This window comes from Euphorbia lathyris, chromosome 1 (assembly GCF_963576675.1).
Source record: "Euphorbia lathyris chromosome 1, ddEupLath1.1, whole genome shotgun sequence".
In the NCBI taxonomy this organism is placed as follows: Eukaryota; Viridiplantae; Streptophyta; class Magnoliopsida; order Malpighiales; family Euphorbiaceae; genus Euphorbia; species Euphorbia lathyris.
The window spans coordinates 114,955,839-114,972,978 of record NC_088910.1 but is presented as its reverse complement, the minus strand read 5'-3'; the positions used below and the strand labels follow the sequence as shown (position 1 = coordinate 114,972,978).

The 17,140-nt window shown below is 37.7% G+C and overlaps 1 protein-coding gene across 3 annotated transcripts; it reads left to right on the top strand.

Moving 5' to 3' along the window:
• Nucleotides 1-11,004: 11,004 nt before the first annotated feature.
• On the top strand, nt 11,005-14,391 carry LOC136210707 (calcium-dependent protein kinase 26). Of its 3 annotated transcripts, none has more exons than XM_066002084.1 (5): nt 11,005-11,160; nt 11,592-12,497; nt 12,595-12,891; nt 13,359-13,769; nt 13,908-14,391. In XM_066002084.1, exons 2-5 carry the CDS (start codon nt 11,924-11,926, stop codon nt 14,180-14,182), a joined length of 1,557 nt encoding a protein of 518 aa, XP_065858156.1. In that variant the 5' UTR covers nt 11,005-11,160; nt 11,592-11,923; the 3' UTR covers nt 14,183-14,391. The 3 variants fall into 3 exon arrangements, with proteins under 3 accessions (XP_065858156.1, XP_065858158.1, XP_065858157.1); XM_066002086.1 differs by having other exon boundaries at nt 11,006-11,160; nt 13,911-14,391; XM_066002085.1 differs by having other exon boundaries at nt 11,118-11,264.
• The last annotated feature ends 2,749 nt before the right edge of the window (nt 14,392-17,140 follow it).

Below are 17,140 nucleotides of genomic sequence, written 5' to 3'. Positions count from 1 at the left end.
TGAATTGTCAATTCATTGGTGAGGATATTTATTTAGGGCCACCAATGGATTATACAAAAGCAGAAAAAAGACAGGTCTGTAAACTAATCAAATCATTGTATGTATGAGTTAAAGTAGGCAATGTTACTAGCAAATTGCTTGATTTGGGTTTTGATTATTGCCTTTTCAGTAAGACAACTAAAGAGGATTTTCTTGTGATTGTTATTTATGTTGATGATATTCTAATTAACGGCTTTTCAGAACTGCTAAACTTTGAAGTCAAAACAACATTAGATAAGGCTTTCACAATTAAAATCTTAACTAAACTAGGTACTTACTAGGTGTGGAATTGGCAAGATCACTAAATGGCTTGTTTCTATCCTAACAAAAATACATTTCTGAGATGATAGTTGATGCTAGTCTTATTGATGTACATGCAGTTAACGGTCCAATGTCCAATGGTGTTAAGCTCGATGCTCAATCTGAATTTTGTGCATATCTAGACAGATATCAAAGAATTATAGGAAGACTTCTATATCTTGGTTTTATAAGACCATATATTTCCTTCATAACTCAACAACTAAGTCAGTTTATGATGGCTCTTACAAAGATTCATATGCAAGTAGCAATTCATGTCTTAAAGTACTTCACCATTTCAGGTGGGGCAAGAATTGCCTCTTTCTTTTGGTGCCCTCTCCTTGAAAAGGAAATGGGAATGTGCCAAAAACAATAGTTGTTAACTCTGCCAAGACCTCTAGGAGGGGTGTCGGAGAACCTCTGCATAGTCTCTATTGTTTTGCCAAAATCATACATGAGTTTAGGACGCGATCTTAGGACCGTCTACCAAGAATTTTTTAAATATGGCCACGGTACGGGGTCCATGAAAGAAGACGAACTCTCAAAGTAAGAGATTTGACGCTTATGATCGACGGTCTGCTCCGAAGTTGAATGCCTTGGAGGATGCGTATAACATCATAATAGGCCAGGGCTTAGGGGAGATCTCCTCGTACTAACGGATAGGGGGCCATTGTGATTGTTTGTATTGTTGGAAAAAGAGAGAGCTGATGACTCGATGGCCTAAAACAAGATGATCATTTATGAGGACGAGCTTGATGTCGGCATACGACTGCCCTTGCTTCCTTTTATTTATTTATTGAAGTGCTAAAGGAGTTCAACTTGGATCCTGGAAAAATTAAAGAGAACAAATAGGGAATGATTGTGGGGATGTACTTATTATGCCGGGAGGTGGGGTGCGTCTGATGGGATTAGGTTTCTGCAAGTTCTTCTGGCCTTCGTAAGGGGATAAGTCGAGACATGTTAATTAGAAGCATTCAAAGTTTAGCATTTTGGAGAACTTGAAGGATAAACCCCTAAAGTGGAGGCTTCAATACTTGAAGGTGTCTACTACCTATTTGCATTTTATTTTTCATGTGAACTGGAATTGAAAACATATGTGCCCGAGTACGTGTTTGTTGAGAGGGTGTTGACTCTAAAGAAAGCAAAAGCGTTTGATTGGCTTACGGGGGTCCAAATCCGAGAAAAAGGACACTGATTTCCTGATCAAGAACTTCCTAAATAATGGTTGGTTTATTTATTTATCATGGCGGACGACATATCTATAGGGATGGAAGTTAAATGGAACATACTAATATTTGGCTAGTTCGAGCTTGAATTTGGGGGACTTGGTTGAATTGGAGTCCATAGAAGTGACTGCGGAAAAGAACCAAGGTTGCTTCAGTGGCAATGTTGTATTTATTGTTTGTTATATTTCTCTAGTTTACGAGGCTTGTATCTAAATTGCTCTTCTTGACTTTGCAAGTGTGATGGAGACTGGACCAACCTTGTCCTACTCAGTTCACTTGGATTAGGTTGAGTTTGATTATGATTTGCTACCGCTAGGTGATGCATATAGGGTAAATACGGCCCCTTTAGATCACACGTTTGATCCATTCTCCTCATCAAACCAAGCCGCAACCCAAATCACTAGGGTGTTTATGCCAACAACAGATAAAAGTGTTGGTCAAGAGTTTGTGAACACGGGTGCTTTGGGATCCGAGGCGCCTAAGGATGATTCTGCTACGGATTGTGTCTTTACCATTCCGGGTGAGGCATAGGATAATGTGCATATTTTTGTCCTCCTATGCTCACTTCCGTTCATTTGATTTATTTGTATTTGAGCAAGAGCCTTCATTATTTGAGAGTTCGATTTTCCAAATCTATAGATACTAGTGTAGCCTTTTTTTTGTCTTTTTTTTTTATCTTTGTTTGTTTTTTGTTTTCATTGTCTACCAATAAAATAATAACCTTCATTAATTATAGTCTCCATTTAGACATGGCGTATTTTTTCTTGGGTAAATTAAAAAAAACCCTTGTGGTCAATGTTTTCTGAAATGGTACTCGTGATTTTTTTTAGAATCAGTGTATGTGATTGTCATTGTTACCAAAACCAACGAATTTTCCCTTAAACTGTTAAAATGTTGATGTAACATAGGGTATTTTTGTCTCAAATTTCTTATTCTTTGAAAATTTGAAAATTCTGGAAATTCAAGAACTAATTGAATTCCAAAGAAGCTACCACTCTGGTCCATTGCTTCAATTTATCCTTTTATCATCGCCAAATCTTCTCTTATACAAAACATAAAGTAAACCAAGCTATTTCAATCTCGGTCAGAAAAAAGTCTATGATGACTAAAAACTAACTAAAATCATATCTAAATCGAACATAGACGAATTAGAGCTAGAGCTCACACTACCGCTATTAAAAACCATCGAAGAAGACAAACAAGCTCATACTATCTCTATCATAATCCATTGAATCCTAGAATTTCCAAAATTCATTGAATTCTAGAAATTATAGAAATTCTAGAATTTTGAAAAGACAAAAAAAAATCGTATAAAATTAGTCATTGATTTTTATGATATAACAACGACAATCATAAATATCGATTCTAAAAGAAAAAACCCATGAATACCATTTTTAAAAATCGTTAAAGTTTTCTTTTATTTATATATTTTTTTAATTTAATTTTTTTTGAAGGAAAGAATAAATTGAATAAATGAATCAATCAATGGTCAAAAGACCTACAAAAGATGGGGGAATAACATATGTGATAGTCAGTACATTAGAAGATAATCCTAACTTAGCCGCCTTGTCTCCTACACGATTACCGCTCCGTCTGATGAACCGGAATTCACATTGTGGAATTGTTTTAGCAATGGTTCGACAATCAGCAATTACAAGGCCAAAGCTTGAAAAATCTTCTTCTGGTTCCTGCCTAAGAGCATTAATAACTATTTGAGCGTCCCCCTCAACGCAAACCATAATATCTCCTCGTTCCTTTATCCAGCTAAGCGCTTCTCTACACGAGATAGCTTCAGCCAACGCTGGCGAGAATTGCCCCTGGACAGATCAGAATCTAGTCGCCACCATACGCCATTAAACATCTCTAAGAACTGTCCCGATCCCTATCATGTGTGATGCCTCCTACAAAGCTGCATCAAAATTCATTTTAAGACCAGCAGAAGGTGGGAACCATATTGATGGTTGCTCCAATACAACAGTATCCCCAACCGACTGATATAACCGCTGTGCCGATCTCCAGGCGGAAAATACTTCACCAGCACGTTCAGCTATTGCCTCCGCATGCACGTATCGATTATTCCAGACTTTCTGGTTTCTGTTGTACCAGACATACCGGAGAAATGTTACGTATCAACCTGCAAGCTCGTTGGAGTTATTATGGACCAGTTCAATCCACCATTCTGCAAAACCCACTGATCCCCCACCCCGAAGGTTAGAGAACTCTGTATTTTGCCAGGTGCGGGTCGTTAGTGGACATCTGAGCAGTAAATGGGTTTGATCCTCATCTGACGACAAACAGAACGGGCACTATAGATCAATATCGATTCGACGAGATGCAAAGTTGACTTTGTTGGGATTAAATTCCAGGCCGAATGCCAAAGGAAGTTTTTTACCTTCAGAGGGCAAGATAAATGCCATAGCTTACTCCATGGTGCATTACGCACTGCCTCAGGTGGATTCTGGGAATCCTCCATTAAAGCATAGTATGCTGATTTTACACTGTATATACCCTTCTTTTCCCTTCGCTAACACAACTGGTCCTCTCTATTATAGGAAGATAATGGGATTCATAAAATCCTATTTCGATCCTCCTCTGAAAAAGATTCTACAAGCAACTCAAGCCTCCAATTTTCGTCTAGAATAAACCGATCCACCGTAGCCTCATGATCGACCTCCCCCTGTTGCAATTCTGGGATCCCCATGGTCGAATTCAACCATTTATCTGTCCAAACTCTTGTGCTTTTACCATTCCGAATACGCTGATAGACTTTGTTATTGATTATTTGTTGCGTTTGAATGATACTTGACCAGATAGCACTCGGGTTGGACCCGTCCTAGCCTCACAAAAATCTGAATTGGGGAAGTAACGAGCTTTGAACAACCAACTGACGAGGGCTTGAGGATTAGTCATAAATTTCCAAGCTTGTTTCCCTAGGAATGCCACGTTAAACTCATGGAATTGCCTAAAATTCAAACCGCCCCATTTTCGTCTTAGGCATAACTGCTTCCATGCTTTCCATTTTATCCATCTCCCCCAACAATAGGCATTTACTAGTGTTTCCAGTTTCGTGCAAATACTTTTAGGAAGGAGAAAAACCTGTAAGATATAGGACGGTATCGACTGAGCTACCGCCTTAATGAGCACTTCCTTTCCCCTTTGGGATAATCTCTTCCCGTTCCAACCTCGGATCCGCTTTTGTAAACGTTCGACAATATACCAAAACATGGTTGTTCTGCTTCGACCGACAACTGCAGGAAGGCCCAAATAGGTGTCTCGGCTATCTGTCAGCTAAACTTGCATCAAGGTTGATAGTGCCACTTGTCTGTCAAGAGAAACTTTAGAGCTGAATGAGATTTTTGACTTTGCAAAATTAATTTTTTGGCCTGAAGCACGCTCATAAATAGAGAAGATTCCTTGACCCTCCCACATTCGATCTCATAAGGTCTAAAGAAAAAACAACTATCATCAACGAATAGTAAGTGAGTGACTAGTGGAGCCACCCTGCTAATCCTACAGCCGTGAATAAGGTTCCCATCCTCCGCCTGCTTTAACAACACTGTTAAACCTTCAGTGCACATAATAAAGAGATACGGGGACAACGGGTCTCCCTATCGGAGCCCTCTTGTCTGTTTAAAACCAGGGAATTTCGCATTCCTGTTTACTATTTGGTATTCTACTAATGATACACAGCTCATTATCAGATCAATAAATTGAGGTGGGAAATTCATACGTACCATAATAGCTCTTAGGAATGGCCATTCCACTCTATCGTATGCCTCAGACATGTCTACTTTCAGTGCAACATACCGTTGACATCCTCCTCTACCCAATTTTAAAGCGTGGCCAACCTCATATGCAATCATGATATTATCTGTAGTAGACCGTTTAGGAACAAATGCACTCTAGGATGGAGAGATGATACTGTTTAGTATCCATTTCAGTCTATTTGCAATGGCTTTGGTTATAATCTTCATCAGAACTTTGCATAAAGTAATGGGTCTAAGGTCAGTGACGCTAGAGGGTAGGAATTTTTTAGGAATGAGCACCAAATTGGTAATATTATGATGTGTTGGGACGGAACCACTATTAAGACAAGAGATGCAAAAAGCCGCCACTTTAGGACCCAAAATCTCCCGATGTTGTTGGTAGAATCCCGGATTGAGCCCATCAGGGCCGGGGGGCTTATCCGGATGCATAGAAAAGAGTGTCGACTTTATCTCCTCTACTGTATAACCCCTAAGAAGCTGCTGCCCTTGTGCCATTGAGATACTAGACTGGATAGTACACAATTTAAACCCGAATCTTTGTGAGGTATTCTTGAGCCTAAAAGAGTTCGTACGAGAACTCTAAATTCTTTCACAATTTTTCGAGAGCTTTGACTTCACTCGACTCATAGAATTTGCATCCAATACCGGGTTAAGTACACTTATTTGTGGTAAAAAGGCAATAGATGATAAACCGAACCCACTTAGGCTAATTTTTCTTAATTTATTTTTCTCGTTTTCATTGAACATTAGGAAACCCCTTCGAGCCTATTAACCAACTTTTTTGTTAATACCCTCTTAACATTTAACCCTTTTTCCTCTTGTTCAATTACCGACATAATCAAGTTGCACCCAAATTACCCGAAATAAGTCACGGCCTTAGCAAATGAGCACCATAAGTTCTCAAAATATTGTTTTTGTGCCTCTATCAAAACAAAGGATACAATAAAAATAAAAAGGCATTCTCAAGCTCCACCCGAGCAATTTTGAAGTATATTTTGTAAAATTCGCCAAGGCCGAAATAAACACTGATACGGTGCAATCACAAAACGGTATTTTTGAACTCGAGTTTCTTTAAACTAACCACTAAAGAAGTCACCCACATTACAACCCCCCTCTGGGTTCATTTTTAATATTGCTTAACCATATTTTAGGAGGAAAAACCCGGATGAAAATGCAAATTCAACATGATCTCGAGTAAGTGCAAAGAAGAGTGCTAAAACACCGACCCACCTAAAATTGAGCGTAAGAGCGAAATCCCTTGGTGAGGTACTATCGGGTTCTCAAAAGATAATCAACCCCCGTTAATATTGCCTAATAAATCTTGATCATGGAGGTTTCAAACAAGTTTCGTACTCAATTGTTTGCGTAGGTACTTACCGAAACCTTTGCACAAAACCATAACTTTGAAATCACGCACTTGGCAAAACCAACCTTCGGTCTCAATCCCTTGTCTTTCGATTTCTTTTACTTGAGGACAAGTAAAACTTTAAAGTCCGAGGAGGTTTGATAGGGGTATTTTACCCCTATCATTTAGCACGATTTACGGGTTGATTTTGGATAAAATAAATAAGTTTAATTACAAAAATAAAGTGTTTTGATAAAATAAAGAAATAAAAATAAATCTCGTACTTTCTGTTAATTTTCCATGCTTTTGATTAGTTTAGGAAATAAAAACGTCAAGCTAACTCGGCTCGCAGGATTTGTATTTCAGGTACGAGCAAGGAGCAAAATCTACTCAAATACGCGGGGCGTATAATCCTTTACACGGGGCGTGAAACATGTGTCAGCAATAATTGCTTTATCCGCAGGAGCCATGTGGAATTGACTCAGAATACGCGGGGCGTATGCCACTCTACGCGGGGCGTATGACACATGTCGGCAATAATTGGCCTAATCCTGAAAGTCAGACTGCACTGTCTCCCTGAGTCAACTCTTCGTACGCGGGGCGTATAACCATACACGCGAGGCGTACCAAGCAATTCTTCAATGATAAAACTTCAGAGGCTCAAACACGCGGGGCGTACTTTAGCTACGCAGGGCGTGCTTGAGACAACAAGACAACGAACTGGTCCACATGCAGGAGATTTCTGACGGAATGGGCATATACGCGGGGCGTGCCTCACCTTACGCGGGGCGTATCATGGGATTTCTGCACCAAGTAATGTTGCTCCATACTTGTACCTTGTGAAGTTACAATTCTACCCCTAGCTTGATGTATAAATAAGAGTGACTAGCACTCATTAACACACCTTCTACCTCTTGATCTCTTGACATCTTGTACATAGCTACCTCTTATTTCTTTTGATAGAATAGATTCAGTTTATGTAATAAAACTCTCCCACCTCGAGAGCTTGTTCGGTTATTCCGGCATTCCATCAATGTTACGCTTCATCACTTCGTCACCAAGCTCGAGAGTTCTACCTCCAAGTCCTAAGAGACGGCCTTGAGTCCGGTTGGCTAGTTCCGAGGGCAGATTCTTCCCTCTTCGCTTGCTAATTAGTTTGCACTCTTCCTATATACTAGGCTTGGTTGTATTCCTCATTTATGCTTTCCACATTTATAATATATGATTTGCAATTTCCGTTTCTATATACGTGTTGATGTTTATTACTTGTTTTGATACTCGTAATTGACTATTGTGTAGGGGAACGCGATTTCCGACGCCATTCGGGCTATCTTTAGGGATTCATATAGGTGTTGCCCCACCGGAAGTGACGCTCCGGAAACCGTAGGAATTGACACACCACGGAACTTACGGGCCCTAGTTTCTGATCCCCAGCATTAGACACGCCTTGACTAGGAACCACGTAGTCTAAGTACTTCACGGGTCGGTCGAACTACACGTAGTCGTCTTTGCAAGAGTAAATTGTCAATCAAATATATTCGGAGTCATTGCCTTTTATATTTATAACTTATCGTCGCCCATATCATCCCGTGGAGTTTTCCGTTACAATAACCTGTGTCACCAATAGTTTAGGAGTAGTTTGTAGTTGTGTCACACACCAATCCCAAAGTATTCACCGCTTAGATAACATATAAAACCGAGTCGTCTAATACTTGCAGTTATAAATCCCGTGGATTCGATACCCGATCTTAACCGGATTATTACTTGATACGACGGGGTACACTTGCCCCTAAGTAGTCGTAGCGTCTAAGTAGAGTCAAGAACAATTTACAAAGATCACATTCATAGACATAAAGTCCGCACTCATAATATATACATTTCGTCGTAAGAAACTTTACCACTAGGCGCCGCGCTATCACTATTCTATAGATTACCAATTACAGGATTACCTACCATAGTTTCCATTAAGATGACCATATTAGGTTTGTGGGTCTGAATGAGCTCTTTGAGCTCCATTACCGACTCGAGGTTACCCATGCCTCGGCAGTTCCAACTTAGGCACGTCATAGCTTCCGGCTGGCCCGTTCACCGGAGCCTACCGATATCTCTATTTCATTAGTATTCTCTTTCATTGTTTTCTCTCGTTCTGCTTTATTCATTCTTTTTTGCTTTGCATCTGATAATGTTTGCACCATATCCTCCGATTGACGGACGGTCTCCATCTCCTCTTTTGCTTGCTATTTCAATGCTTCAAACTTCTGAGTGCCATGGCCTGCTCTTGCATTGGTAGCTAGAACTGGGAGTGGATTCAACCAGGGGGGTGTATTTGGAGTGAATCGCCGGGGAACTGCATGTAAAAACACCACATACAATGTAGGCATGTCAGGATCATTAATTGCACAAAACGCCACACAATCACATTCAGAATGTCTGATCAAGCCGCAGAAGAAGTAAAAATGTGGTAGTCGTTCGTACTTAAAATTCACCCAAATCCATTGGGTAGCCGATATTCCGAGTTTCATTCGTCGTTTCAATGGTTTAACAACATCTAGCATGATCTGAACTCGTAAGTAACCCAATGAATTTACGTCATAATCTCTTGGATCAGTCTTCAGTACCGTGCCCACATACGCTCCACATGTAGTAGCCACTTTCTCTGAACGAAACCATACAGGGATATTATGGAGTTGTATCCAGAATGCTGCATCATTCAGCCTAACTGTGTAAAGCTCCTCCTGATTAACCACTCGCTTCAGAACTAATAGCTTGTTATCGAAGGACTATGGTCCCCCATTAAGGACGACATTCACATCGAATATGTGCTGGAACTGGAATAAAAACCTGTCGTGCTCAAGCGAAACAATAAAAATTCCTCCCGCTGGCCGCCATAATTTCGATAGTGTTACTTTCATACCTTCCATGTTAATGCTTCTGTCTGTAATAAATCGACCAACACAACTCCATCGTAGATCGTAATCAAGGGTTTGGTCTGGTTCAAGAACAACGACCGACGCAACTTCTTCCTCTTCTAGCGTAAGACTCAAGCAATCCCTGGTTAGAGAATCCATAGTTGCTACTATCGATAAATCAAGAATTTTTTGGAGAGAAATATAATTAGGTTTTGGATGATGGAAACAAAATGGTTAAGTTTTGTGATTGGGAAGCAGTATTCCGAGAGGGAGATCAGGCCACCGTAAAACCCCAAGTTAGGGTAGAACCAAAAACCCTAGATGCAGGGTACGGGAGCTTCTGCCTAAGGTTGGGGTTGGGGTTGTCTTAATTAAATGTTACTACCTCCGTCCCATAATATAAGTCGTTTTAGAGATTTTCACACAAATTAAGAAATATAATTAATGTTGACTCAAATCAATAAATTTGCATTGGTTAACTTAAAAAAAATTCTCTCTCATGCTACTATTGGGCAATAAACACTGGAATGTTAAAAAACACATATATCAAGATAAAATATTTAATGTTTGGACCAAAAAACCAAATTAAAAGTTCTTGAAAAACCAAAACGATTTATATTTTGGAACAAATTTCACTTTCTAAAACGTCTTATATAATGAGACGGAGGGAGTAGTATATATATATAAAATCACATATCTTATCTACATTTTTGGCCTTTCGTTTTACTAAAAAAAAAATATCTTTTTGTCCAAAGAAGTACAACTACGAACAAATATAGGAACATAAAACTCAAAAAAAAAAAAAAAAAAGAAAAAAACACACAAAAGTGGCCTCAGAGATGATAAGAAACGTGATAAAGTCAGCTAAGTTTTCAAATGTTATCTAAAAAAGTACAGCTAAACACAACACAATCACAGCTTGCTTCTCTACTCCCTTCCTACATTAATATTATACTCCATAATCATAACCACTCATAATGGTCCACGTAGCACATACAAATCATCACATTGGACCCCACCATCACTAGAAAAACCACGTTCATGAATCATCACCGTTCATCCATCCAACAAACCAATCAGCATTCTCTTGTTGGTCCCACATTTCCCCCAACAAACCCAAAGTGAGATTAAGATGTACCCTAAAAATTCCTTCCATTATAACATTATTCCTCTTTTTCTTTCTTTTCTGTTTTCTTAAAAATTTCAAAAATTAAATTGATTGCGAAATGGATCATTGAGGACACTTTTGTAATAAACCAAGTATGTTTCAGGTTGAGGGTCCTTATTACCGAATTAAGGGTTAAAATTAGAAATATGAAAGTTTAGGTGTTAATTCAGCATTTTCCCTTATTACCAAAATGAACCTGCTAAGACACGTGGCAAATAATAAGTGGTGAATTTGTTGCTTTAGTTTTCAGAATAAGGGAACAGGTTCTTCCAGTTACCGGTTAGAGAGAGAGGGATAGGAGTTTTGAACTAATGAAAATGTGAACCAGAAGGGAAACCTAATGACTAGTTTTGGACTCCATAGACTTTGCTTTAACGGACCTTTTCTCTTCTATGGTTTCCATTAACAGGTCAGTAATCTTTACCTTCTTCTTCTTAATTATTGTAGCTCTTCTTCTTTCTCACGTCGAGACCTATTTATTTGGTGCATTATTTGTTTCTTTCCTTGATAAAGGTGAGATTTTTTTTTTTTTTTTATGGTTGTTGGGTGGGAGGGATAGCTTTGAATTTTGTTCTTTTTAGACCATGGATTTCAGGGCTGTTTCATGGGCATCTTTTCTTATTCCTCGTTTCTGCTTTCCTCAAATGATCTCACTAGCTTTGTTTTGATCAAGCTTTTTTCAGCGTTTGAAAAGTTCTTGTATTTTGATTTTCTAGTTTTGTGATTTTGGACTTTTCTTCGGAATATTATTATTCTGATTTTGAGTTCAATTTGGGATATCTGATGCAAGTTTGTTATGGGTTTTGCCTAACTGTTTCCAACTTTTTGTGTTTTGTATAGATTTGAACAAGTTGCCTGAAATTTAAATTCTATATCATGGACTTGGTGATTGATGCGGTTTAGCAATTTCTCTTTGGAAAGTGAAAAGTGGGATTTGTACTAAATGTTTTTGTGAAGGAATTAACCATGAAATGAGGCAAGTTGCTTTTGGCTGTTGATTTGGAGGTTAGATGGGATTTTGTTAACATTGATCTTAACTTTAGATCATAATTGAGCTATTTCAGATGTCAAAATGTGATCAGTTATGGCTGAATTAGTGGTCTATCTAATAAAGTTGGAAGAGAAGTTGTTATTAGTGCTTTTTCTCATAAGTAGGATTGTGCCCTATTGGTATGGACTTTCCCAATCTGTCTTCAACAAAATCTTGCAAGTGTTACAAAATACGGAATTTGAATCAGACAATCGTGGATGCCACCGAATTTTCAAATTTGAAAGACCGTTATGTTCTTGGAGACCAGTTGGGATGGGGACGTTTTGGTGTCATAAGGGCCTGCTCGGATAGGTTCACTGCTGAGGTTCTGGCTTGCAAGTCTATTGCTAAAGATAGATTGGTCACACCCGACGATGTGCGTAGCGTGAAGCTTGAGATTGAAATCATGACTAGGTTGTCTGGGCATCCAAATGTTGTGAATCTCAAGGCAGTGTACGAGGAGGATAACTATGTGCATTTGTTGATGGAGTTGTGTGCAGGAGGAGAGCTTTTTCACCGGCTTGAGAAACATGGGAGGTTCTCAGAACATAATGCTCGGGTTATCTTTAGACATCTGATGCAAGTTGTTCAGTACTGTCATGACAATGGCATTGTTCATAGAGATTTGAAGCCGGAGAACATTCTCTTAGCTACCAAATCTTTGTCGTCACCAATCAAATTGGCAGACTTTGGTCTTGCAACTTATATTAGTCCAGGTAAGGCCTTAAAAATCTGTACCCTATTAGCATGTCATCAATGAGGATGTTTCGAAAACAATTTCCTTTTTAAACGAATATGCGTTTGAATTTGTAGGGCATAATTTGCGTGGAACAGTTGGCAGTCCGTTTTACATTGCTCCTGAGGTATTGTCCGGGGAATATAACCAAGCTGCCGATGTGTGGAGTACTGGTGTTATTCTTTACATTCTTCTTAGTGGGATGCCTCCATTCTGGGGCAAGACAAAATCGAGGATCTTTGATGCAGTTAGAGCTGCAGATCTACGGTTTCCTCCTGATCCTTGGGATCAAATATCACAACCTGCAAAAAACTTGATCACTGGAATGCTTTGTGTGGATCCTTGGAAGAGGCTTACTGCTAAACAGGTTTTAGGTATGTCAATGCGAGAAACTTTTATTTTATCAACTCCGTGTATACATCAAATCGATAAAATGTCAATGCGATGGCTGTTCTTGACAAATATTTCCTCGAAATTTCGTTTTTTAGCTTCTTATTAGCTGTCATTCGAGCTTTCATTATCAATGCATACATTAGACAAATATTTTAAATCTGTTTCTTTCGGTTTGTGATTCTGTTTTTCCTTTTATGATGCTAAATCCATTGCGTTTGTTGTGATTGGTGTTCCATCAAAATTGAGAAACTATTTAATGACTCAAGGTAGAAGTTTCCATTTTTAGTAAGTTGCTTGATTTTCATTGTCAGTAAGTCAATCAATCATCTCTTGAAATTTATATTTTAGAAAGATTACATCTTTCTCCAAATTTAGTGAATATTCGGTTAAAAGTCAAACCTACAACGCTGGGAATTTGCTCTTATAATAGGTTACTGTCATTTTACAGCTCACTCCTGGATGGAGGATTTCGGAGAGCCAATGCAAGAATCCTCCGAACAGGATAGTCTTGATATTGGACAGTTAGAAACGGGTGGAGGATCTTTCTCTATTCCACGCGTTACCAGAGACCAGGACTACAGTTTCGGCTATGAATCTACTATAACCGGTGAATGTCAACAAGAACAACCTCTCGTATTGGCATCTCCATTTTCTTCGATTCTAGCCGATGTTAGTACTCCTTGTGTATCCAGTGGGTTCTCTTTTAGCTACTGCAGTGAATCAGGTGTAGCAGAATTCCCATCACAAATCCCGTCAATGCTAAGCTTCACCTTCTTCAATACAAATTCAGCAGTTGAGAAAGGGGAGGTTACATTTGAGTTTAGTGCTGCCAATTCAGGGGTGGATCCTATTCCTGGAGGTACTACTATGCTTTGTGAGATCATATATTAATTGCGAAAACTGACTGCATTTTGCACGACAAACATCAAAAGAACTATAATTATTCATATATGACATGTGTTGCCGTAGAACCTCTGATTTTAGCCTTTCTTACTAGCAGATGCAGAACCAACCTTAGAAAAGTCATTTGTGTTGCCAATTGCGTCTCTTTATATGAAGCGCGGAGCAGGAGAAACGACACAAAGGACAGAAGTTCGACGGGAATGGATCAATGGGTCGAGAGTTTCGAGCATTCACAGTAGAAGGAATCACACGATAGGACTGGGTGACCTTGATCAACTGGATATCATAGTAACAGAGTCGGTGATTCGGTGGGTATCATGTACACAAATCCCAACTGCACCATCACTTAGATTGTCACTTGTATGCTAATGGTAGAATAGATATACAATTTTTAGCTACGGCTTTCGACAATTGGAGAGATTATTTGTACAATATTAACAGATGGAGGAGCTGCACAAGTTATGTAGCATCATGGAATCACGGCACGGCCTTTAGTTTTACTTCTTATATGTGGTGGTGGCTAAATGTATCAGAACATTGTGTATTTGGTGTAATGAAGGGTAGCTTATTTTCATTTCTTTGACTGCTTCTGTATAGGTGGTTTGGAAGGCCAGAAATATTGTGTGTTTTCAGGGTAAGGATGTGAGTGTACAGCAAATGGTTAGGCAGACTTCCGGGTAGGTTGGCTAATGCTAATTGTAATTCCAATTCTTGGGATACTTGATTTAGGGATATGGTCAAATTTAGCTTTATCGGATTTATCCGCTACGTATGAAATAGTTTAAATTTATTAACGTTTTTAAGTAAATTAAGCTTGACCGGATTTAAATAGATTGGTTTAATTGTTATTTAAGTCATATTATACATTCAAAACATCAATTATGTTTATGTGTTATTAGAACAGTTACAAATAACATGTCAAATTGTCTAAAATTGCCATTACAACATGGGAAGAAATGGCCAATGCATTTCTCATGAAGTATTTCTCACGAAGGCAAGCTATTAAGTTGAGGAATGAAGGTTCTCACTTATTCCAATAAGGAAGACGAATCCTTATCAAAGGCGTGGGAGCGTTAAAATGAGCTCTTGAGAAGGGTACCAAATAATGGTATCCCAAAGTGGATGCAAGTTCAAAATTTCTACAATAGGATACCTTATCATTATAAAATGCAAATTGAATCTATTGCAAATGGTAACCCGAAAGAAATTGAACCACACACCCTCTGTGGATTGAATGAAAGCATGGTATACATAAGTTATAACTGACACTTTATAAAGAGTGATGGAAGAAAACTGCTAGAATATCAATGAATTGGTGTATTGGTAAATTGTCAACTCATATTGAACAACTGTAGGTATTCTCATCACAATATCGACTGACTAGGAATCAAATGAGACTCATCCAGTGAGTAAATTACACCAAAAGTACCTGAGCCCAAAATAGTGAATGTGTGAGGAAAACCCAAAGAAATCCACCAAACCCGTATTCGAACACATACAACTCTGGTTAGCGCAATCATCTTAATTTTTCATGAAACCCACAGACTACTCAACAAGATTAAATTCCATATCAACAACAACAACCTCTAAAGAATTTCAAACATGTTGTTCAACTAAGGGAAGATAACAACATGATCTGGAAAGCATGATATGCAATTTATGGAGCAAACCCAAGCATCCATCAACAACTTGGTTATCCATATCAACAACAACAACCTCTAAAGAATTTCAAACATGTTGTTCAACTAAGGGAAGATAACAACATGATCTGGAAAACATGATATGCAACTTATGGAGCAAACCCAAGCATCCATCAACAACTTGGTTATCCATATCAACAACAACAACCTCTAAAGAATTTCAAACATGTTGTTCAACTAAGGGAAGATAACAACATGATTTGGAAAGCATGATATGCAATTTATGGAGCAAACCCAAGCATCCATCAACAACTTGGAGAACCAGATGAAAAAATTAGCCATAATAATTGCTCCTAAGAACAAGGGTGTTCCCCCTAGCAATGCTACTCAAGGTATGTAATGGAAAGAGTAGCTTTTGGAATGTTATCACAACTGGACCAAACATCTTTATAGTTGGATCATGAGTCACTTAGTAGGATTGGATGACTTTGATCATGTTGGATGATGTAATATATATATATATATATATATAGGAGAGGGCTCTTGTGAGAACCCTTTCCTAGGTGAGAACTACCCAAAACTACGTCGTTTTGGGTGGAAAATTTAATAAAAAATCGCTGAAAAACGTTGCTGCTTGGGGGGGTCAAACCCTGGCCTCCTCCTTTACACTCCACACTCCTTACCATTGAGCCATTTGCTTTTCTTGTGTATTATGTTGTGCACTGCTTAATAAACCAATGCCCTTTTAGCTTCTATTATTTAATATTTGATGCATTCACTTATTAATATTGATTAAATGTGCATAATAATAAATTATTAATAGAAAAAAAAAGAAATTTGCATAATAATGAATTATTAATAGAAAGAAAATGTCCATAATAATGAATTATTAATAGAAAAAAAATCCAAAAACATGCTCCAATTTCTTATTTATTTAATTCCTTTATATTTTTGTAATTTATATTATATAAGAAAATATATTTTTAAAACATACGTTAGAACATATATTTTAAACTTTTAAAACACGAACTATGAAGTTTAGAACGTACAACATATTTTTTAGAACATACGTTATGTTTTTTAGAACATGTGTTATGTTTTTTCGAACATGAGTTATAAATTATATTATAGAACAAATGAAAAAACGATCCAGATATCTACTGATTTTTTAGAACATTATACTTAATTTTTACAACACAAACTATATATTTTTTAAAACATACGTTATAACATATATTTTAACTTTTAAAACACGAACTATGAAGTTAGAACGTACGACATATTTTTTAGAACATACGTTATGTTTTTTTAGAACACGTGTTATGTTTTTTCGAACATGAGTTATAAATTATATTATAGAACAAGTGAAAAAACGATCCAGATATCTACTGCTTTTTTTAGAAAATTATACTTAATTTTTGGAACACAAACTATAAACTTTAGAACATATGTTATGTTTTTTAGAACATACGTTATGTTATTTAGAATGTGAGTTTTTTTTTTTTGAACAAAAAAATGGCCCATATAATTACTATTTTTTTAAGACATTATCTTAATTTTTAGAACACAAATTATAAAGTTTAGAACATATGTAACAATATTTAGAACATCGTCTTTAACAATTTAAAACATAAATTACAAAAATATAGAGGAATTAAATAAATAAGAAATTAGAGCATGTTCTTGG

Excerpts from the sequence above, each read along its gene's own strand:
- LOC136210707 (XM_066002084.1), top strand. The coding sequence starts at position 11,924 with ATGGACTTTCCCAATCTGTCTTCAACAAAATCTTGCAAGTGTTACAAA. Across the intron at positions 12,892-13,358 it reads TACTGCTAAACAGGTTTTAG|CTCACTCCTGGATGGAGGAT; the intron begins GTATGTCAATGC and ends GTCATTTTACAG. Across the intron at positions 13,770-13,907 it reads GGTGGATCCTATTCCTGGAG|CAGATGCAGAACCAACCTTA; the intron begins GTACTACTATGC and ends CTTTCTTACTAG.